The 22,784-nt window shown below is 55.1% G+C and overlaps 1 protein-coding gene across 2 annotated transcripts in view; it reads right to left on the reverse strand.

Annotated features, from left to right (window-relative positions):
• PHF2 (PHD finger protein 2) overlaps positions 1 to 22,784 on the reverse strand; it is a 103,623-nt gene that overhangs the window by 10,070 nt on the left and 70,769 nt on the right. For both annotated transcript variants that reach the window (XM_021671899.2, XM_064361596.1), the window contains exons 4-17: positions 21,794 to 21,954; positions 18,398 to 18,539; positions 14,107 to 14,293; positions 12,919 to 13,081; positions 11,528 to 11,615; positions 10,953 to 11,059; positions 9,322 to 9,413; positions 8,019 to 8,108; positions 7,052 to 7,420; positions 4,987 to 5,106; positions 4,389 to 4,507; positions 1,858 to 2,036; positions 1,663 to 1,733; positions 862 to 1,025 (exon numbers count right to left, since the gene is read on the reverse strand). In XM_021671899.2, the coding sequence (XP_021527574.2) occupies positions 862 to 1,025; positions 1,663 to 1,733; positions 1,858 to 2,036; positions 4,389 to 4,507; positions 4,987 to 5,106; positions 7,052 to 7,420; positions 8,019 to 8,108; positions 9,322 to 9,413; positions 10,953 to 11,059; positions 11,528 to 11,615; positions 12,919 to 13,081; positions 14,107 to 14,293; positions 18,398 to 18,539; positions 21,794 to 21,954 (2,052 nt within the window). The remainder of the gene's footprint in view (positions 1 to 861; positions 1,026 to 1,662; positions 1,734 to 1,857; positions 2,037 to 4,388; positions 4,508 to 4,986; positions 5,107 to 7,051; positions 7,421 to 8,018; positions 8,109 to 9,321; positions 9,414 to 10,952; positions 11,060 to 11,527; positions 11,616 to 12,918; positions 13,082 to 14,106; positions 14,294 to 18,397; positions 18,540 to 21,793; positions 21,955 to 22,784) is intronic.

Here is a 22,784-nt window from a genome sequence, read left to right on the forward strand (position 1 = left end):
AAAGCTCTTTTCAATCAAGCCCTTAATCCACCTTGACCAAGCCAGCCCCGCATCTGTCTAAAAGCAGGCCTGGCCTGCGGCTTCTGCCTGCCCACAGAGCAAGCTCGGGGCTGTGTGGAGCAGTTGGCAGCACGGCCTTGGGTTGCCCAGGGATTCTGGAAACCAGTCTCAGAGGCAGACCTTGGGAACTGAGTAGAACCCAAGCACGGGCTCTGTCTTCCTCAAGCCAAGTCACTGCTAGACAAGGGACCAGCCACGTGTGTACACCCAGACATCACTGCCCAGCACTAGTCAACCCTCCAGGACCCCAAGCTCAGGTTCCGGAATCAGGCAAATGGGGATTCTGGGCCTGCCTCTGTGGCTTCCTAGCAGTGTGGCCATGTGGAAGTGGAAGCCCTCAGAGCCTCAGTTTCCCCATCTGTGCAATGGGAATCTGCAGCTGTCATGAGGACCAGGAGGGCTGTGCTCCCCATGGCAGCTGCAGCCCCCAGGGGTACCATGAGGGGGCTGCAGCTCTGCCCCCTGGGTTACCCGTCTGTAGTATATGTGGAAATTCCCATAAGATTTCCACGTGAAAAAAAAAAAGTCTCGACACTTAAAACTAAAAACCTGTGGTTCTGAGAGAATTCTCCAGGGACCATAATAAGAAAAAAAAAAAACCTGTTTGAAAGTAAAGCCCCAGTGAGACCAACCAGTCCAGCATCTGTACCCTGTGGTGTGCCCTCCTGCCCAGGCCTGGGGGTGGCTCAGCACTGGCTCTAGCTGTGGGTCCACCTAACAGGTTCCCAGCACTGTGGCCAAGGGCCAGCCCTGGGCCTGCCTGGTCCCTGCTCTTGGGTGCTGCTGGGTGGTAGGGCCCACCTGCTAGGGTTGTACTCCATGGCGCCGACCTCCTCGCTGGCCTGCAGCAGGTCCAAGATGCCGGCTGCCGAGCTCCCGCTCTCCTTCTTGACTCTGGCATTGCGGCCGGGCTTGGTATCTGTGTCGATGTGCAGTGAACCCTCATCTGAAGAGTCGTCACTCTGCTGCTCAAGAGACAGGGCACCGGTCAGGGGAGGGTCCGGCCACCGAAGTGGCCTGGGAGTTGGGAGGGGAATACTTTTTCCCTTTAGGGATTAAATTAGGTTTTTTAAATGTTTTTAAAGAGCACTGCCCTTCTTATGAACACTGCTGGGTCAGATGAATGGCCAACAAACGGATGCACGGGGCAGATGCAGGTGCCAGAGCTCTCTCAGGACCACAAAGGACCAAACTGTCTTCACACTGTGCGCCGTATTCACAGAGGAACTCTAGTTCAAAGGAACCCTTACTCAAGGGAGCCCCAGTGTGTCACACATGTAAAGAGATGCCGCCACGATTGGATGGAGAGGTGCAGGCAGGGCCTGCAGCCCCAGAGGGACCTCCAGCTGGAGGAAAATAGCTAACAGACTTAGATCCCCATAACCTCCCCCAGCAGGGGGCTCAGCGGGGACATGCCCTCACACGTCCCGGCAGAGATGACCACTATGTCTTTGAGTTGGATGTGACCTTAGAACGCTCAGAAAAGCAGAGGCAAGAGTAAGAAACACCCTCAGACACCGCCCTGGAGTCACTCCAACCACAGCCTTGGGGACTGCCTAGAGATGGCCTCCGAGACCGAGGAGGGCCCGGAAGGCAGCTCACCTTGTACGGTGCCGAGTCCAGCTTTGGCTTCGTGACAGGCGTGGGCAGCACCGCCTTCTTATCCAACAAGACTGAAAGCACAACAGACGGGAGTCCAGCGGGCCGCTTGCGGGGAGCCGGCCACCCCGGGAGGACCTCTCAGGGACGGGCTGGGCCTCTCTCACACCCTCTCCCTGAAACCCCCTCCCAACTCACAGGACAAGTCCCTTTTCGGGGCGTTTTTCTTCCTCCTGATGGGAAACTCATCAATCTTGAGCTCGCCATCGTCCGACACGTACTCATACTCGTCCCGCACGGGCTTGGGCTTATCCTCCTTGAAGTTCTGCAAGGCCCCGAACACACCAGGGCTGGTCGGGGGCCTGAGTGCCTTGGAGCTAGGGCAGAAGCGAGCGGGTCAGCAACATCCACACAGCCCCATAGCCAGCGGACAGGTGGGATCTCCCAAGGGGTCCCCTGCCAGGGCCAGAGCAGGATGGCCTCCAGGAGGCAGACAATGCCCCGACTATTTGAATTTCCATCTGAAGAAGCCTCAGGCCCAGTTGAAGTGGGAGGAGGGCAGAGGGCCCAAGCCTCTGTGGACAGGAGGCCAGGCTGGGCCCTCAGCCCCTACTGTGGGAAGCTATCTGCCCACAGGAGGGGACATTCCCCAACCCCATGGCCTCCTACACAATGCTGTGCCCCCCCAACCCCACATTCAGGCAGAGAGAGCCCTGCCCCAGGCAGTTTAGATGCTCAAGCCAGTGACCCCCAACTGTCCCAGGGCCATTGGACAAGCTTAAGCTCTGACTCCAGCCTGCCTGGGAACCCTGGAACATGCTGAATTGGTTTTTAAAAGGAATAGGATCCAACTTTCCTATTTTTTTTCTCCATAGCTATGCTGGAAAAATAAACTCAGGGCCAGGGCTACAGGATAGATGTAACAGTCTAAAAAAATAGTGTGGCCAGGCACGGTGGCTCACGCCTGTAATCCCAGCACTTTGAGAGGCCGAGGTGGGTGGATCACGAGGTCAAAGATCGAGACCATCCTGGCCAACATGGTGAAACCTCATCTCTACTAAAAAAATACAAAAATTAGCTGGGCATGGTGGCGTGTGCCTGTAGTGCCAGCTACTCGGGAGGCTGAGGCAGGAGAATTGCTTGAAGCCAGGAGGCAGAGATTGCAGTGAGCCGAGGTTGTGCCACTGCACTCCAGCCTGGCGCCTGGTGACAGAGCGAGACTCTGTCTCAAAAAAAAAAAAAGCATGTAACTTGTCTCCCTGCGGGGGCGAAGGAGGACTACTTCAGAGTTTGGCCTGCAAGCAGCTCTGATCTTTGCCATCCCAAGGGTTTGAGGATAGGTTTCTCTCTATATAGTAGCTGAGACAACAGGCTGAGGCAGAAAAGTCTCGAACTTCAAACAGACACAGCTCCAATTCCACGCAAATAGAAGTAGACACCTGGATACAGCACCAGGGCGAGGCTGCTTCCAACGCTCTAAGTGAAGGGGCGGCGAACCCCGCTGCCTTATGGGCTGAGCCAAGAACACACGAGTGTTCACAGGCTAGAGTCATGCTGGCCTTTCTCATCACCATCCTCAACTCCCTAGCACCGTCACATAGTGAATGCTGTTTAACAGCTTCCCAGAAACCAAGAAGCAGAACTTCAGATAAAGCAAGCAACATGCCCAGGGCCATGAAGCTGGGCAGCCACAGGACCCCACAGACCTGCCCCTTGGCTGACCGGCCTAGCCTGTTGCCCTGAGCTCCCTGGCCCTCACAAGGCTCTGCCTGGACAATGCTCTCTCTCTCCACCACCCAGTAAGAGGCCCTCTCCTCCCATCCCTTCAATGAGGAAATTATGACCCAACCAAGTTAATAAGCGGCTGCTACAGAAAGTGGCCGCCCCTCCCACTGGGACCTGTCTGACTCTGGCCAGGTGTGGGGCCTCAGCAGGTGACATGACCCATGCACCAGGAGCACACACAGGCCCAAGTGTTGCCACTGGAACCATGAGGCTCTCAAGGCTACCACTGGGCTCAAAACCCTCAGCACCCCTCACCTCACCCCAAGGCTCATTCAGCAAGCACATACCTCCCAGACACATCCCCTAATCTCTGCTCAGCACCACCTCCTCCAGGAGGCCCTCCTGACTCCCAGATGGGTCACATCCTCAGCACCCAGGTCCCATGTTGGTTTCACACCAGGTCCTCCCCACTGGCCACTGGGCTCCAAGAGCCCAGGACTCTGTCCCCTTCTCACATCCTCAGCACCAGCTCACAAGAGCCACACATCTAACATTCATAGAGTCTCACAGCCTCCCTCCCTTCCTGAGGGACCCATCCCTCACTGCAGGTTGGCTGCATCTTCCAGCCCAGCCCCACCCAGGCATGTCTGCTTCCTCACACCCACCCTGCAGGGAGAATGTAGTGGGAGGCAGCGATGCAGCTCTGCTGGTGTCTAGGCCCTGAAGAAGATGTGCTGGGAACAGGGCTGTAGTCAGTGAGGTCAGCAGCTCAGAGGGAGAGGGGTCACCAGAGGTGTGTCAGCCAAAGGCTGTGTATGTATGGGGTGTGTGATGTACGGTATGTGTGGCTGTGTGTAATGCAGTGTATGGTGTGTGTGAGATGCAGAGTGTGTGCACATTGTGTGTGTGTGGTATAAGGCAGTGTGTATAATGCAGTGTGTATGGTGTGTGTGATGTGGGGTACGTGTGAGGTCACCCCTCCCTCCATCCAGGCACTCACATACCCGAGGAGTTTCTTGTTGGAAAAAGAAAAAGAGAACTTGTTGTCTTTGTTTCCAGCTAGAGGCGACTTCTCTAGCTTCTGCTCCTCTTCCATCTTCAGTAAGGAGTCCGGTTTGCTGTTCTGAAAAGCAACAGCAGGGCCGTCCCTGAGCCCCACAGAGGAGTGAGGGGTCAGGACCCCGACTAGTGTCAGTGGGCAGAGGCAGTTGCTGGGAACATGCCTATGGAAAGTCACCCATAGCTCTGGTGGCCACCCAGGCCACTGCGAGGTGCTCAGGAGCCTGCACCCCATGAACTCAGTGCCTCAATGCTCCCTATCCCCTAGGGAGTAGGAATGAAAACCAGAGTGTAGACAGGGAAGGGAAACACTGTCAACATACAGGATGACACACTCAACCTCTTGCATCCCAACCAAGTCAGAGGAAGGTAGTCGATAGATGCCCACATACAATTCAGACCCACAGAGCCACACCCCATGGCACCACCTGCTTGGGACAAGCAGACACATCTGCACATTCCTTCACACAAACAGGGCCTCACAGATTCACATCTCTGCTCACACTCACCGAGTTGACATGCATGCACACGTGCACGTCTCACCTTGTACTTCCACTTGGCCTCTGACTTGCTCTTGGTTTGCTCTCGAATTTCCAGCCTCTCCACATCATTCTGCACATGGACCACGTCTTTGTTGGGCACACTCAGAACACTCTTGGTGGCCTAGAAGAAAGGGCTGCTGTGACCCAAAGGCAGACACAGAGGGCTGGTGGGACTCTCTTGGGCCACAAAGATTTCTTCTCTCCTTCTAGCCCATGCGCCTGCAGCTCATGCCTTCATCCATCTACCCATCCATGCATCCATTCACCCACCCATCCATCCATCCATCCATTTATTCATCCATTCATTCATCCATGCATCCATCCATCCATTTCTTCATCTATCCATCCATCATCCTTTTGTTCATTCATTCATTCATCTACCCATCCACTCACTCATTCATCCACCCATCTACCCATCCATTCATTCATTGATTCATTTATCCATCCATTGGTCAATTCACCCATCTATCCATCATTTGTTCATCTAAGCATCCATCTATTTGTTCAACCATTCATTCATCCATCCATCTATCCATTCATTCCTCCATCCATCTGTCCATCCATCATTAGTTCATCTATTCATTCATCCACCCACCCATTCATCTATCCATCCATCCTTTTGTTCATCCATTCATTCATCCATCCATTCATCCACTCACCATTTGTTCATTCATTCGTCACCCACCCATTCATCCATTCATTTATCCACCCATCCATTTGTTCATCACCTTTCCATCCATTTATTCATCTCTGTCCATTTATTCATCCACCCACACATTCAGTTTTTCATTCATCTATCCATCCATTTATTCACTCATTCATTGATCCATCTACTCATCCATCCATCATTTGTTCATCTATTTATTCACCAATCCATCCATCTACCCACCCAGCAGTCCATTCTTTCATCCATCCACCCATCCATCCATCCATCTATGCAATCATCCATCCAACCACCTATTCATCCATCCATCCATCCACTCATTAATCTACCCATTCATTCATCATCCATTCATCCACCAATCCATTCATTTATTCATTCTTCCAACCATCTACCCATTCACCCATCTATCCATTTATTTATTCATCCATCACCCATCCATCAATTTGTTCGCCTATCCATCCATTCATTCATCTATTCATCCATTTGTTAATCCATTCAACCATCCATCCATCCAGTCATTCATCAATTCATTCATTTATCCATCCATTTGTCCATCTATTCACCCATTCACCCAGCCATTTAGCCACCTATTCATTTGTTCATGCATTCATTCACACTTGCCCTGAGAAAGAGAACACAAAAGCAGGACTACAGGGATGTAATCCCACTATACTCCTGTGGTGCTAGCCCTGAAGTGTCCTGGCCCCCAGGAAGTGGATAACAGCCTCCTCCTGGCAGATCACACTCAGTAGTGCTTGATCTCAGAAGTTCATGGTTCCTGAAGCTCAGACCTAAGATCCTCTAGTCAGAGTGAGTCTTCAGAGCTGGGCCCATCTCTCTCACTGTCCATAGGGGCTCAGATTATCATGGCAACCCTGCTACTGTCCTCACCCCTGAATCCCCTCCCCTCCAGTGGTATTCTCCCTGTTGTTCCTGCACAGATACCTCAGACCTTCAGGCTTCAGCCTCAATCCCTTGGCCCCAGGGAGGACCAAGTGCTTCTTTGTCCACTGGCAACTGCCCATCTGGTTAGGAAATCTAAACTAGACATCCCCTCCCGGAAAACCACTGTGCCTCCTCCACCAGGTGGCCCTCCTGGGTGCCACCCCTGCCACAGCACACACACATTGTGCTGCCTTCCTCAATGAGGGCCACTCTCCAGACCCACTGCTCTGTGGCTTGCTGGGGCAGAGCCTGTCCACCCTGGGGGGTCTGGGCCTGGATACAGCAGGACTGGGTCAGGACCAGGCAGAAAAGTGCATCTTCTGGGCCAACTGAACCCACAGCAAGGGCCCAGACCCCCACATTCTCCCAGGGGCCCTTGGAGAACAAGGACAATGGGCCCCAGCTATCTCCATCACCCCTGGTGACGAGGTGGGGAGTCAGGATGTGGGGGGCCCACCTTGCCCTTCTTGGGCGGCTCCATCTTGGTCAGTGCCTCCTTGGTGTGTGCTTCGAGCAGGTCCAGGTTGGGGATGGTGGGTGAGGCTGACTCCCGGGACTTCTTCCCTTTCTTCTTGCCTCCATCTTTGAGCTTCAGCGTTTTCGGGGGCCTTGGGGGCTTAGGGGGTTTTGGAGGCTTGGGGATTTTGGACGGCTTGGGCATCTTCACAGTTTTGGGAGTCTTTTTTTTGGACACTTTCTCCAGGAGGGATTGAGGTGGGGTGGCCTCAATGGGAGAGGGGGGCTCCTCCTTCTCCCGGTCACCGTCACAGACCTCATCTGACGAGGCGACAGTATTCACTTCCGGTCGGATGGCTTTGGAGGCATTCTGGAGTACAGAAAGGAGAGGGTCACATGCTGCTTCTGCCAAATTGTGGCCCAGGAGGGTCCACATACCAGGACACTGGAGACCCTCACTGCCTGACTGGCAGGGAGCTGTCAGCCCAGAAAGGCTCACTACCCCATGTGACACACTCATCATGTGACACACTCACAGCCACCCCATGCTGTTGTGTAATACACTCACACCCGCCACAGGCCATTAGTCACTTGCTCTCCCCAAGGCTCTTCTGTCCTACCCCAAGCACAGCGGCTGGAGGCTCATCCAAGATCACACAACCTGGGACTCGAGGGGCTGAATCAGGGGCTCCTCCCACAGAGTGCCCTCCCCATGGGAACTTCAGAGGGGCTGGTACCATCTCTCAGTCCCTACACACTCACACCAAAGACACAGACCCAGCCAGAGACCTGGGACCCTGAGCCCTTACAAAGGCAAGCTCGCCCAGGAGGGTGCAGGGGGGACCGTCTGGAGCACTGGCCTTCCCAAGCTGGCAGTTCTGTGTCAGGCAGGCCCCCAGGCCCAGAGAAAGACAGGAGGCCCTCCCCCATCCCCAGAGGTCCAGCCCAGCACCTAGGCACGGCCCCACCTCACTGAGCCGGATCTCTTTGGCCAGGTCTTTGATGAGCTGTGAAGGTTTGAAGTGCTCCGGGAGCTCGTCCTCATGCTCTGCCAAAGCCTGTGGGACAACCGGGCCCAGGTTCAGCACCAGACATGCCCCGTGGCCCTGACCTGCACCTGCCTCCTTGCAGGTTGTCCCCTGACTGCTGAGCCACCTAGACGAGCATGAGGCCAGGGGCTTCCCAGCCAAACTCTGCCCCGGAAGAGGTCTCTGCTGTGACCCCCATCAATAGGTGGACAAACCGAGTACCAGAGGGGACAAGCTTGCCTGAGGCCACCACCAGCAGGCTATGGAGTGGATATGGGTCCCATCCCTTCTTCCTGGTCAGAGGCTACTCCACCGGGCCACACAGCTGAGGTGAGGTGGGAGGAGCGCCCTGGACTGCCCTGGGCCTTGAAGCCTGAGGGAGATGGTGGCTGCAGGATGACCCTGGAAGTTCACCGACTGCCTCTCCTGCCTGGCTCACCCACGAGAGAGGCAGGCTGTACACAGTGTCCCCTGCAGCCTGGCCTTCCCCTCCTGAAGGCTTCCTGAAAACCTCCACTAGCCCTCTCTGTCCTGGGAGAGGGTCATCCTCTCAGGAGCGGACACGGTGCCTCTGCACAATGAGAGACCCAGCAGGAAACACTGGTCTAGAGTGTGCCCAAGGCTAAGCCAGACCTTCCCCTCCCTTCTGTAGCCAAAACCAAAGGAAGATGCTAAGGAACACAGGAAGCAGTTTCCGTGGAGGCACACACGGAGGGGCTTCCCAGGTCACAGAGCAAGGTGGCTGGGGTGCTGCACCCAATCAGTCAATTTGGCTTTTGAGCTGATGCCAGGGCCAGCCAGAAGGAGCCGACAGGGCATCCCCAGCACTCCCTGTCCTGAGGCCAGCCACTCCCCCAGTCCTTCCCTGCCCCCACCAAATGCCAGGCCTTTCTGTGCTCCCACAGTGTCATCCCACCATGGCCATCTGTCCTCTACCTGCAGACCACCTTCCTCCCAGGACACACCGGCACCTGCTCACCCTTCTCCCACCAACTTGAGACCAAGCTGTCAGCACCTGATGGAGGAACTCGGCATCTACATCCATCCTCCTCCAGCCCTCAGGTGGCCCAGTCAGTGGAGAGCAGGACCCATGGCCAAGCCAGGCAGGGGAGCACCACCATCCTTCCTAGGCCGGATCTCATTGAAGCAGGACAAACCCTGGACATTGCTGCCGGGTCTCCAGGGAGGTCCTCCCGCCTGTCACCACTCTCCTACCCTAGGGCATTTGTGACATGAGTCCTACCTGCTTCTTCGTCCACGATCGGAAAGCACCATTGAGAATTTTAGCTCCTTGGACTAGATGAGGGGGCAGCTGCTTTCCAGATTTGTGAGAGCCTGGGAAGGAAACACGGGTGAGGTGGGTGGATGCCCCTGCCCACAGGTGCCTTCATGCCCAGCCACACAGCCAGACCAGGGGATACCAGGTCCAGCCTTCCAGAGGTCCCCTCTGCCCATGGCCACCAGCCCAACTGCCAACAGTTCCCCTTGGAACCTGGGGATGCCCATCCTCCTGGTGGCCTGCCCTGAAAGAGGAAACACTGGCCCTCTCACCATGCTCCCACTGTCTCACCCTCCAGGCCTCTAACACAAGCTGCCTGGCTCTCCTCACTCTGTCCAATACCCTAGCCTTGCCTGAGCAAGGGGCCAAGTCATGCCAAGACCCGGGCCACAGGCTGTCCCCAGGCCCACACTAGGTATCCCCAAGCACCTCTTCCCACCTCACGGCGCCCCTCAGCACAGTGGAAGGACCAATCACAGCTCAGCTGGGAGGTGGGCTCCTGCTGTGGGCCTCCCCTCCCTCTTCCCATTGGAGAGAGCTCCGGGGCTCTGACTCACTAGGGCCACGGCAGCTCCTCTCAGTCCTGGGGGCCAACTGAACCGTCATCCTCTCAGAGAGGGGGACCCAGACAGAGAGGACATGGCCACAGTGGCCTAGCTGGCCAGTAGTCAGGCTGGCCCTGTGGGGTGGCTTCCCGAGTGCTGCCCTGATCCCTACCTCCCTGGCACGAGTCCCCTGAGGACAGGGCTAGACTCCCATCCTGGGTACTTCCTTCTGCCAGAGTCAAGCTCAGCGCTCCACATTTGGGAAGCAATGGGAAAATCTTACTGAAACCTGGCCGGCCATGACTAAGGACCATTTTACCTTCTCCAATTAGGGCCAGAGTGCAAAGGGTTCTGGATAAAAGAGCTCATGGCTGCTATCAGAACCAGAAAAGAGCAACTTCTGGTAAAGGGCATACAGAGAAAGGAAATCACACACAAATGCAAACCCTCCTGCAGGCTCCCTCACACTGCTAGGCAGAGTCTGGAGACCTGAACAGGATGGTGGCTGCCGGGAGCCACCTGCTTTCATCTCTGAGGGTGTGGCCAGGCAGGGTGTGGCCTGGGACAGAAGGGGCAGCCCAGGGATGCCACAGTGCATCCAGAGGTGCAAGACTAAGCCACAAGCCTGCCTCTTGGTCTAGCTACCATGCCCCTGAGGGATCCTAAGGGGACCCAGAGCTCACTCACACCCACTCCTCAGCTGGTAACACAGCCAGGGCCCTACCTTCCCAATGGAGGCAAGTATGGAGGGTGGAGCAGGTGTTATTGATACCTGTATCACAACCATGCACACTCGCCCCTCTCAACCCACAGCCCAGCGTTCCTTCTAAAACAAGGGGCAGTCTAATTGGAAGGAGAGGTCCAACCTGTTCAATCTGGTCCTGCATTATACAGATGGGAAAACTGAGGCCCGGGGCTGAGTCCCAACAGGACATGCTCAGGCCACAGGAAGGCGGTACTCACACCCAGACAGTCAGCCCTGACCCAGGTCTGGCTGCCCCCACAGCCAAGGGCCCCAGGCTTGGACGCCCACCCTGGAGTGACCAGTACCTTTGAATGCCTCCAGCAGATGCTTCCCCATGTACCAGCAGGCAGTTTCAAAGTTGGGAAACTGAGTCAGGCTGCCCAGTTTCAACCTCCTTTCCACTTCATATGCTCTGGAAGCCACCAAAGAGCTGTTCTCAGTGCACTGACCATCAAGCAGACAATGCTGGGGATGAATCCAGGCCCCAGACACACCAGCTCAGGCCTCCCCACTGAGGCCTCCCCTGCATAGCTGAGGTGGACCAGGGGACAACTGCCCTGGGTGGCTGCAAGACTCAGGGTCCATGAGAGCTCGGTCAGTGCCCGAGAAGAGAAGGCAGCAGCTTTTTAAGCAACTGCAACCCCAGCAAGGGTAACTACAACCGTCCAGCAGCCAGGTCCCTGGAGGGGCCAGGCTCCACGATCCCAGAGCCCACCTCCTCCTTCCCTCCACATTAAGAAGAGGCCCACTGAGGCTGACGGTCATGTCCAGGCCACGGGCAGGCTGAGCCAGGACTCAGCCCCAGGTGTCTGGCACCCACCCAGCTGGAGGGAGGACACTGCCCCACAGAGCCAGAGGGCAACAGCGCGGCAGGCACTACCTCATCTGCATCTCCACACTCAGGCTGTGGAGGAAATGTCCCGCGAAGGCCAGGCAGTCCACAGGGGTGAGCGTGGCGTAGATCCAGCCTGGGAGAGAGACAGGAGTGGCTGGCGCCCTACCTTGCTCCCATGAATGGGCTTCTCATGGCTCCAGATCAGGAAGCAGCGGAGACCAGCACAGGCCTTCCACAGCCCAGCCCAGGCTCCAGCTCCTGCTCGCCTGTGCCTTGATGCCCTGTCCACCTCTGCAGCTTCACCAGCAGCCTAGGGCCTCCCTGGGAGGAGCTCTCTGGCCCTGGCCCTACCCCAGCCTCCATGTTAGAGGGTCAGGGGAGAGGCTGTATCTGAGGCAACACAGACTAGTCAGTCCAGCCCTGCACCACACAGACAAGGAACCCAAGGCCCAGAGCTGAGGGGACTTGCTCAGGCCACATGAGGACAGTACTCAGATGGAGAGAGGAAGCCCCAGCCTGTGTCCGGCTACCTGGCGTCCCAACCTCACTCAGGGGCAGGAGACAAGGCTGAGGCAGCTGCATCGCCCCCAGAGCTGGGACTGGTCCCCAGGTTATCCTTGGAGACAGAGCCTGGGCCAGACCCTGGGAAATCCACAGCTCTTTCCTCATTCAGGAAAGACTGTGAGGAAGCTGACAGAGGGAGGAGGGACCCAGAGATTACAGAAGATTCTGAGGCTTATAAATCATGAAAATGTGAGGGCCTTAGTTTAATACTTATTTAAAATAAAAACAAAACCTATAAAACAATTCAATAATCTGAACACCAATTGGCTATATGATGATACTAGGGAATTGCTGTTAATTGTTCGAGGTGTGAGGACACTATTGTAGCTATATTACTTTAGAAGGAAAGGAAGTCCTTTAGAAATAGTAGAATATTTAAGTGAAACAGCAGGGTGCCTGGGATTTGTTCTAACATCATCTAGGGGCACACAGTGGCTCACAACGGGCTTTCTCCTTCAGCACAGACTCAAAATATCCCCTAATAGTACTTTAATTAGCAGCTAGCACCCTCCTCCCTCACTGGCTCTGATGCTGTGGCTGCTGTCCCCACACAAGGCTCTCTGAGCTGGGACTCCAGCCATGGGCTCTGTCACAGTGAGTCCAGCCAGGCTGTGAAGGAGACTGACTGGCTGCACAGTTCCAAGGTGGCCTCGGTGGTGAGGAGTGCCCACGCTGACCAGAGAACACAAGCCCCATTGCTGGTCCCTCTGCAGGGACTGGGCTGGGGTGGCGTTAAGCTCCAGACAAGGGAGCAGGCACGCCAGGGATGCCGAGAGAACCTGTGGTGGGGACACGGTCCAAGGGACAGGACAGTAACCTTGATGAGGGCCGGCAAGCCCTAGGATATGGTCCCCAAAGCTGCCCGCACTCACCTGAGGGGATGAAGAGGGTCTGGCCCTGCTTGACGATGCATTTGTAGCATTTGTCCACCTGGTCGGCAAAGAACATCTCGCTGTGGTTAGAGGCAGACCGCCAGCGCTCATACAGGGAGATGTTGGCCGAGGCTGGCCTGATGAGATAGAAGGTCTTCTCTCCCTGCCAAGAGAGCCTGTTGGCAGAGCCGCCCATGCCAGGACGCAGGGTGGGGGTGCAACGGATAGGTCCTAATGTGAAAAGTACCCTGCCCAGGTCGACGACTCCTTCCTGCAACACTGAGGGCACAGGTGCTTTGCAATTCAGAAGTGTGTGTATTAGGAAGGTTCTGGGTATCTGGGCCCCCCAGCACAGTCAAGAGCCAAAGCCCATAATCCCAAATTACGTTGTTTTGAAGCACTACAAATGGTGTGGGTGCCCAGCCTGCAAATAAAGCTGTAACTGGCTGTCAAAGGCATTCCAGGTAGCTCCACTCTTGAGAGCTACTTGGATCCCAGTCTGGGTCAAATGATGCCACTGTGTCCCAGGCAGTCTTATGCCAGGCCCCGGGAGGGGCTCTGCACTGGGAGCAGGGCCAAGGCAGGTTCCGAGGATGCCCCAGTGACTTGCTCAGGGCCTCCCAGAGGTGAGATCTGCACACACACCCACCCCCACTCTAGCTCCAGCTCCAGTCCAGCTCCAGCTGGTCTGGAGAAGCTCAGTTAGCAGCTGGGGGGAGCCCACAGCTTAGGGTTTCCTATGTTTCTGTTGCTATTTACGTCTCAGTTTTCTTCTGGCTTCCCTCTCTCGGCCTCGATGATAAGGCTCCTAGCCTTCCCTGCCCGCCCAGATGCCCCCATCCTGCCCGCTGGCTCCTGTGCAGGGCCCTGGCTATGGCTGGCCCCTCTTCCAGGATGTCTTCGCAACACTCCCCTTTCTTCTCTAAGGGCACGGTCACCCAGCAGCCTCACTCAATTGTTAACAAGCCTGAATCTGATAAGAAAAAGGAGATGCTCGTGCGGTTCTCTGGTCCCACATGCACCCCTGCCCCTCCACCCAGAGACATCTCCATGGCCTCCTGTCCCAGGGATGGACGGTCTGGTTTCCCTCTGGGGAGTGGCATCCTGGCCACAGTGGGAACTGCAGACAATCTTGTGGATGGATCACAGCCACGGCAAGGCCAAGGTGCCCTGAGGGGCGTGGCTCACCTTGAGCACGTGGTACCAGGCAGAGGCACCCCCAGAGTCAATGTGGAAGTCAGTGTAGCTGTCCTTCACGCAGATCAGGCAGTACTTGGTCACTTTGGGCTTGGCCAGCAATGCGTCGTCTGGCCAGTAGTTTTCTACCCAGGACAGTTTCTTCACGATGTCAGGGGGCTCCACGAAGCTGGACATTCTAGGGGTAGGAGAAGAAGGTGGTGAGGAAGCCTGGGACCTCCTTTTTTATGTCCCCTGGAGCGGGAAACATGCTTTGTGAGGCACGTCTCACACTCTCTCACCACCTGCAAGCCACAGGTCACATCTCCCATTTCACAGAGCAGCAAACAGGATCACAGAGGGCAGAAGGAGCGCAGACTCCGGATGTGGCCCTGCAGGAGACTAGGTTGGACGCTGGCCTCCTCCTGCAGAAGACGATGAGAAGGCCCCCAAACCATCCATCCCTGAAAAAGAACCTCCTCTCCCGGGAATTGAAAAGCGAGTCTTTCCAGATTGGCCACGCGCAAGTGGCTACGGCCAGGCTGGAGCGCAGATACCACTTCTCACACTCAGCCCAGGTGCCTCTGGCAACACCTGAAAAAGCCACTGCTCTCCAGAGTTGACAACAGGGTGCCCATGACCCCTGGCCACATCAGGTCACTGTCAAATCCAGCCAACTCATAACCAGGGAAGATAGGCAAATGCATAGGGAACCTTCAATTCAATTGAATGTCACTGTTCTGGATAAAATGCACTACATTTCATCAAAAACATCAAACTAGGCTGGGCACGGTGGCTCATGTCTGTAATCTCAGCATTTTGGGAGAGAGAGGTGGGTGGATCACCTGAGGTCAGGAGTTTGAGACCAGCCTGGCCAACATGGTGAAAGCCCGTCTGTACCAAAAATATAAAAACTGGCGCCGGGTGCGGTGGCTCACGCCTGTAATCCCAGCACTTTGGGAGGCCGAGGCGAGTGGATCACGAGGTCAAGAGATCAAGACCATCCTGGTCAACACGGTGAAACCCCGTCTCTACTAAAAACACAAAAAATTAGCTGGGCATGGTGGCACGTGCCTGTAATCCCAGCTACTCAGGAGGCTGAGGCAGGAGAATTGCCTGAACCCAGGAGGCGGAGGTTGCGGTGAGCCGAGATCGCGCCATTGCACTCCAGCCTGGGTAACAAGAGTGAAACTCCGTCTCAAAAAAAAGAAAAAAAAAAAAAACTGGCTGCACATGGTGGTGTGCCTGTAATCCCAGCTACCCAGGAAGCTGACGCAGGAGAATTGCTTGAACCCAGGAGGTGGAGGTTGCAGTGAGCCGAGATCGTACCACTGCATTCCAGCCTGGGCAAAGAGTGACTCCATCTCAAAAAAAAAAACAAAAAAACTCAAAGCTCAACAGCACCTGTGCAGTAACATTTCAGCCGCCACTAAGAACCAGATCTGGGAGTTCTTGCTGCCTCCAGGAAGACAGGGTCTGTCATGTCTCTGCCATCCCATCTGAAACTGCTGTTATCGCTACTGGAAGGCCACACCAACTCAGACAAGATTGTCATAAATCTCAAGCAGAGTCCTGCCGCCCCAATCCCACCAGCCTCAGTCACAGACCTCACCTTTAAATCTCCAGCATGTTCCAAACTAGCACCCTTCTCCATCCCTCAAGGAGTCCTCATTGCCCCCACCCATACCCACTGCCAACCTCTAAGCCCTCAGCAGTCTGGGCACATCACTGCCCACAGGAGAGGGTTCCCTGCCACAAGGACCCTCGTGACCCATCTGCAGCTGAGTCCTTCAAATACCACACACCACAGGGACCAGGCTGTCCCTGTCTCCCAACACACCCTCAAATATCCTTCTTTCCCTTGCTTGGCCTGCTTAGGTGCAGGCCACACCTTTCTCTGAGTTGGCAGGGGTTGGTCCTCAAAGCCCCCCTGGACACACAAAGCCACCATGAGCAAGAGTCCAGATGTGACATGTGTGCCTGAATGACCAGCAGTGGGCACATCACCCTAGACCTGCCACACAGCAGGCATCTCTCTGGTCTGGGGGTGCACTGGTCACTGTGGGTCCCCCTGAAGAAGCAGGCCCCAAGAGCTGCCCCAGACAGCCCATGGGGTCAGGCCTGACCTCACCTGCTTGGCCACCATCCTTGGGGACAGACTTAATGATGAAGCAGAGCCCACTCCATGGCCCTGACACAAGCCCATGGAAGGCTCTGGTAGGTAAGTGCCCAACAAAAGCTGCAAATGCCCACCTGATGGTCCATGGACTGGGCCAGTGGACACAGGAGGCAAAGGGATGGCCCTGAAAGGCCCAGTGGAAAACCACAGGCCAAAGCACCATCTCTCCCTAGCTCCATCACCCAGACATCTCTGTGAGAAGTCCCCCAACCCAGGCAGGGCAGTAAGTTAAGTTGATGGAGACATGACTCAGTTATATTGTTTGATACCAAAGCAACACATGCCGCTTTTTCTGATACCATAACCCACTCCATTTCCCTTTTTTACCTTTGCTGCTGGAAAGCTCAAACAAAACTGAATACTCATTACCTTTTTAAAAAATTTTTATTTTTAAAATAAAGACAGGATCTTGCTTTGTTGCCCAGGCTGGTTGCAAACTCCTGGCCTCAAATGATCCTCCTGCCTCAGCCTCCCAAAGTGCTGGGATTACAGGCATGAGCCACCATGCAAGGTCATATACCTCTTTGTGGCTCTTGGCAGTTTTATATTCTTTTTCCTTTTGTTTTTTTTTTCTTTTTTCCTGGGTCACTCTACCAGATGAGCCACCAAGATATATTCTCTTTCTTGGTGTGGTTTTAGATAATTATTTTGTTTCTTCCTACCTGCCCCTTTGCACGTGTTATGTGCTTTCAGGAAGTAGGCATGATGAAAATGATACAGACTGAAGCCATCCTTAGCTATCTACGCCTTATGGTGAGTGAGTGTTCTGGATCTTTCCCAGGGGCAGTTGGAGGGCAGTGGAGATTTAATGGCGAGGGGGTGAGGGTTGGATCCAGGACAGGCACCGACCACAGCCAAGCCGGCAGCCCTGGGGGAGAACAAGGTCAGAGCCACAAAGTGCAGGTCCAGCAGCTCTGCCACCAGGAAGCCAGGCTGGTGTAGGTGAGCCCTGACAGACGACGCCCTACCAACAGTGACCACAGGGCTGATGACAACCAGCACCAGGAACTCAGTGGGACCTGGCAGTGTGGGGCCCGCCTTGCCTGGAAGGCAGGGAGGCGGGTCACAGCAGCCGCCCCCGTAGGAGCTTGTGTGTGTGAGTGCAGGCATCTACATGGGTGTGTGCAGGTGTTGGTAACTGTGCCAGGGATGTGGAGCTTAGGAGTGTGAGTGTGCCAATGAGTCAGTGTCTCAGTGTGTCAAGGACGTGTGTGTCATAAGCATGTTACGAGTCTATTCATTGTTGTGTTTGAGTGTGTCACTGCCTGGGTATCAGGAGTGTGTCCACAAGTGTGTCTGTGAATGTCTGTGAGTGAGTGTATCCCATGTCCATGTCATGTGAGCGAATGTGTCGGTGTTGTGAACGTGTCACAAGTGTGTTGGTGAGTGGGCCCATGAGTGTACCATGTGTTGGTGAGTGCTAAGTGTGTATGAGTGTGTCCATGTGTCTGCTAGCGTGTGTCATGTGTATGCCCACGAGCAAGTGTTGGTGTGTTGTGAATGTGTCAGTGCACTGGCGAGTGTATCCATGAGTGAGTGCACCATGAGTTGTGTCTGTGAGTAGGTATGAGTGTGTCATGACTGCGAGTGTGTGACATATCTATGAGTGTGTCATGAGCATGTCCATGAGCCAATGTGAGGGTCAGTGTGTCATGAATGAGTCATGCGTTGGAGTGTCCACAAGTGGCTGTCATGAGTGTTGGTGTGTCCATGAGTGTGAATGTGTGTCCATAAGTGGATGTGTCATAGATGTGTCTGAGTGTGTCATGAGTGTGCATTCTGGAAAAAACTACACACCATTACCAATGGTTCTCTCTGAGGAGTGGGATGGGTGTGGCCAAGGCCAGAGAAGGCTTTGCCTTCTTGCTCCTTATTTTTGTTTGAATTGTTCACAATGTGTCACCTTCATACTTTAAAAGAGAAGGAGCTGCAAGCTAGCCTTAAAAAAAATGGAAGAAAAAGAAAAAAATCTAAAAGAGAGAGAAACAGGAAAAATCAGTGTGTGCCGTGTGTGGTATTCCAGACTCTGAGACCTTCAACCTGTGCTTCTCAGGCAAGTGCCAAGGATGGCACAGCGCCCCTGCCCCAACCCCACTGCCCAAACCCCCAGGCTGCAGCACTCACCGGGTGTCGGAGAACTCGAGGTTGGTGACGTTGAGGACCCGCTTGCGGTTGGTGCTGTAGTAATAATCCACAAACTCCTTCAGCTTCATCTTGCAGTCCTTCTGCTTGGTGACATCTGTCACATCCACACTCCGTTCCGGTCCTGGGAGGTGGCGGGAGGAGCCTGAGCACCCTGGAAAGGTGGCACAGCCTCCCCGAGGCCAGGATGTGTGGAGGGGACACACATCCTTGGCTGCCCTCACACTCAGCAGGAGCTGCCAGGGGCTGGATGCTGAGGCTCTGGGTGCCAACGTCAAGCTTCACCTGCTTGCTTTTCCCCTGGCTCAACAAAGTGCCACGACCTTCTCTGACCTGGTGATGCTTCAAGGCGGCCAGGTCACAGGCCTCAACGAGGGTGGCCAGATTAGCAAATAAAAACACAGGACACCTGGCCTGCTTGAGTTTCAGATGAACAACAAATACATTTTAGTGTATGTTCCAAGTAATTCATGAGACATACCTACATTTTAAAAATTAAGCTATCAAATTCATTAGGGCACCAATTCATTACTCTGATAACTGGCAAACTGACAGATAAAGGAAAAAGCCTTTTCTGTAGTTGACAAAGAAAAGTTCAGGATAACCAGATGAGCTGAGGAGGAAAATTTCTTTATAAAAGACTCGTGACTGATAGAGGGAGAAGGAAGGACAGAATTGCCAGTCACCCTTTGCAATAGTTCTCCATGGCTGCCCTGACCACAGAGTGAAAGGCCATGGGATCAGTGTGGACAGATGAGGTGGGCGCCGGGCCCAGTGGCCTTGTTGGCATCACTGCAAGGGTGTGGCCAGGCATGGTAGGCCTCCCCACAGATGGAAGCACAACCACCCAGAGGGAGTCCTGCCAAAAATCTGAAGGCAGGTCAAGCAAGCCTTAAACCACAAGTTTACAGGAAACACCCGGGAAGAGGGACCTGCTCATGGACAACACTGGGATGCTGGCAACCAAATCCTGGATGCGGGACATTCTGCAGGACCAACGTGGCCTTCTCTCCAACAAACCAACAGGATGGAAGACAATGGGGCTGTCAGAAGAAGAGACTTCAGGGACACAGAAACCAAATGCAACGTGGGGTCTCATTTGGATTCCACAGCCAAATGTAAAAAGGCATTTTTGAGGCAACTGGGAAGAATTAAACTGGGCCTTACATGCCACCAAGGAATTATTGTTAATATTACCAAGTGTGATGATAGAATTGTAATTATATATTTTTTAATTGTCTGTTAGAGCTATGTACTAGAATTTTTATGGGTGAAATGATGTATGCAAAAAGAATTTTTTTTTTTTTGAGATGGAATCTCATTCTGTTGCCCAGGCTGGAGTGCAGTGGCACAATCTCAGCTCACCGCAACCTCCAGCTCCCGGGTTCAAGTGATTCTCCGGCCTCAGCCTCCCAAGGAGCTGGGAGTACAGGTGCCTGCCATCACACCCGGCAAATTTCTGTATTTTTAGTAGAGATGGGTTTTTACCATGTTGGCCAGGCTGGTCTTGAACTCCTGGCCTCAAGAAATCCACCCACCTTGGCCTCCTAAAGTGCTGGGATTACAGGCATGAGCTACCGTGCCTGGCCAGAATTTCTTTGAAAATACTACAAGAGAACAAAAAAGTAGGGAGGCGGAAAATCAGCCAAAAGCTGGTGGTTTTAGTTTCCAGTGCTGGGTGCATGACGGCTTACTGTTTCTCTAATTTTGTGTGTGTCTGTAACGTTCCACCATAAAAAAATTAAGAGGGAAAAGAAAGACACAGAAGCAATACAAACTACGAACCATCTCCCGCTTCTCCAGGGACAGCTGTGGAAGGAACAGGGACGGGGACAAACCAGGTCCCACCTGCATGATTAGGTGAGCCCAGGGCCTTGGTGGCAGAGCAGGACCCACCTCTCAGAGCTGTGGGAGGGAGGAACTTAGCTCCTACACAGGAAGAGCTTAGAAAAAATGCCTGGCGCTGGGCAGGCCCTCACTAGGTATCAGCTGTTACTTGGGTGCACCCTGCCGGGGGCTGGGAAGCTAAAAAAGCACTGGCCTGGCGAGCATGAACTACAGTTGCAGCACACAAGGCTGCCTGACCAACAGCGTGCAGCAAGACAGAAACAGCCTGCCGGATGGTCACGGCCCCCTCTCTACCCAGGCAAACCTGCGGCAAAGCCAAGCACAGGCGAGATCGGGGGCTGGATACCGGCTCAGGGAAGGGTCAGCCACAGCTCTGACCATGCCCACCTGCCCTCCTCCTCAGTAAGCACCCCACAGAGTCAGCCCCTTTGCATGGATGACACCCCGCCCCAGGTCCCAGGATGAGACCTTTCTAGCCCCTCTTCCTGAGATGCCTGACAGCTCCCACGGCGCTCGCTCCTCCTCCTCACGAGTCTGGGAGTCCAGTCTTAGTGGACCCAGGGTGGCCATGTGGCTCCAGAGAAGAGCCCTGGCCCCAGCCCCCGCTGAAATTGAACGTGATGGCCTCCTGGTGGGTGTCCCTATGTGCCCAGAGGCTTGTACAGGTGACCTCATTTCATCTCCAAATCACACCCCTCAAGGGGTACACACAGAGGAAGACAGTGAGCTCAGAGCAGTGGGGTCACTCATCTCAGGGCTGCCAGCACCCAGAGGCCAGCGTGCCTGGCCACCTGCCTCCTGTCCTGGACATTTGCTGGTTCTGGGTTTTTCCTCCCCGTGCCGGCCATCAGGCATCCCCCATGAGCACATTGAGGCCTTGCAACCATGTGGGCCTCCATGCTTGGCCGTGTGGCCACTGGCCTGTCAGGGTCACTGTTAGGTGTACTGGCCTCTCCCTGCCACTGTCTCTCAAATGGCACCCCCACAGGTGCTTCCTTCACCCACAAGTGCCCACCTGAGCCCAGCAGCTCTGGAGCTGCAGGGGGACACGAAATGGACACTGCTGATGGCAATGGCACTGGCCAGAACCCAGACGGAATCCAGACGAGGAGGAAACTCTAGTGCCGTGGGGGCAGGTCATGGTGCAGATGAGGAAGGCCAGGCCCCCAGCCAGGTGGTCAGGATGGGGACACCCCACACCGGACAGGGCCTCCCGGGCATGGCGGTGTCATGTGGCACCCACAGTAATGCAATTCATAGCTGCCGGAATCAAAGGGCCTCCCAGACCAGCCCCACATCGGAGCCAGAGTATCTGGGAGGACAAGGGACCTACCGGGTCATATGTCATCTCAGTGGGACATAGAGTCTGATCTCAGAGCACTGGGATTAGAGTGCAGTGAGCCTGGAGCCTCCCCTGCTCACAGCACACATGAAACACGGCCAGGGTGTGGGGAAACAGCACGCACAGCAGTGACTGCCCCGGCCCTCCCAGCTCCAGCCACAGAGCACTGCGAAGGGGGTGGTGCTTACCCACATAGTTCTCGACGTCGCTGACATAGAACGTGGGGGCCGGGACAGCCAGGCCCAGCCCATCTTTCTTAGGGACGAGAATGGGCTCGGTGAAGCCATGCTCCTCCATGTATCCCACCGTGAGCTGACTGCCCGGCACACGGGCCACCACGTCTTCAGCACTGCAGGGAAGCACAGGTCAGAGGCCATGTTGGGCCTGAGGGCCACATCACAGCCTCCTGCACCAGGACAGGTGAGGACAGGGCCTCAGTGCTGGAGAGGTGAGCCTCGGTCTGGCCACCCACCTCCCTCAGTCTTGGGAGGAACCCTGGCCGAGGTGCCACACCTGGGACCACAGGGCAGCCAGTGCAGATGCAGTGCTGACTCTGGAACCCCACTGTTGGGGGGAGCGGGAACATGGGGTCCCACAGGTGTCAGAGGTGACAAGGGCCTGTCCTTCCCAAAAAGACAGAGAGGCAGGAGGTGCCTGGGCCTGACTGAAGCTGCTCGCCCACCACCGGCACCCAGCCTGACCCATAGGTGAGGACGGGAGCAGCTCCTCTGCTGCACCTCGACGTACCCCTTCTCAGCTTGGTGCCTCCCCCTTGGTGGGGCCACTGAATCACAGCTCAGGAACTAGAGCCACTAAGATGGCTCTGATATTGGGAAGGCCTTAGACAAAGCCACATGGAGAGGGCAGGGGTAAAAACCAGGTCTCCTTCTGTCTCTCACCCTGCCTAGCCTCTCCAAATATTCCTGACCCAGAGGAAGCAGCAGTGGGGCAGGGCCAGGAGGAGGCCCCTGGCTGGCAAGGATGACCAGCAAGTGCAGTGCCAGCTCTAAGGACCCAGACAAGAGCATCCAGTCCTGACCTGCTCCCTACTGGACAGAGCTACCATCACAGGGCCAGAGGCAGATGAGAAGGGCCCACAGGCAAAGGGGACAATGACCTTGGCAGAGCATTGACACACCCTAGCAATTTTACCAGGGACATGGAGCCCAGAGGGAGTGT

This window comes from Aotus nancymaae, unplaced genomic scaffold, assembly GCF_030222135.1.
Source record: "Aotus nancymaae isolate 86718 unplaced genomic scaffold, 86718_ANA_hifiasm-v0.15.2.pri h1tg000041l, whole genome shotgun sequence".
Taxonomy (NCBI): domain Eukaryota; kingdom Metazoa; phylum Chordata; class Mammalia; order Primates; family Aotidae; genus Aotus; species Aotus nancymaae.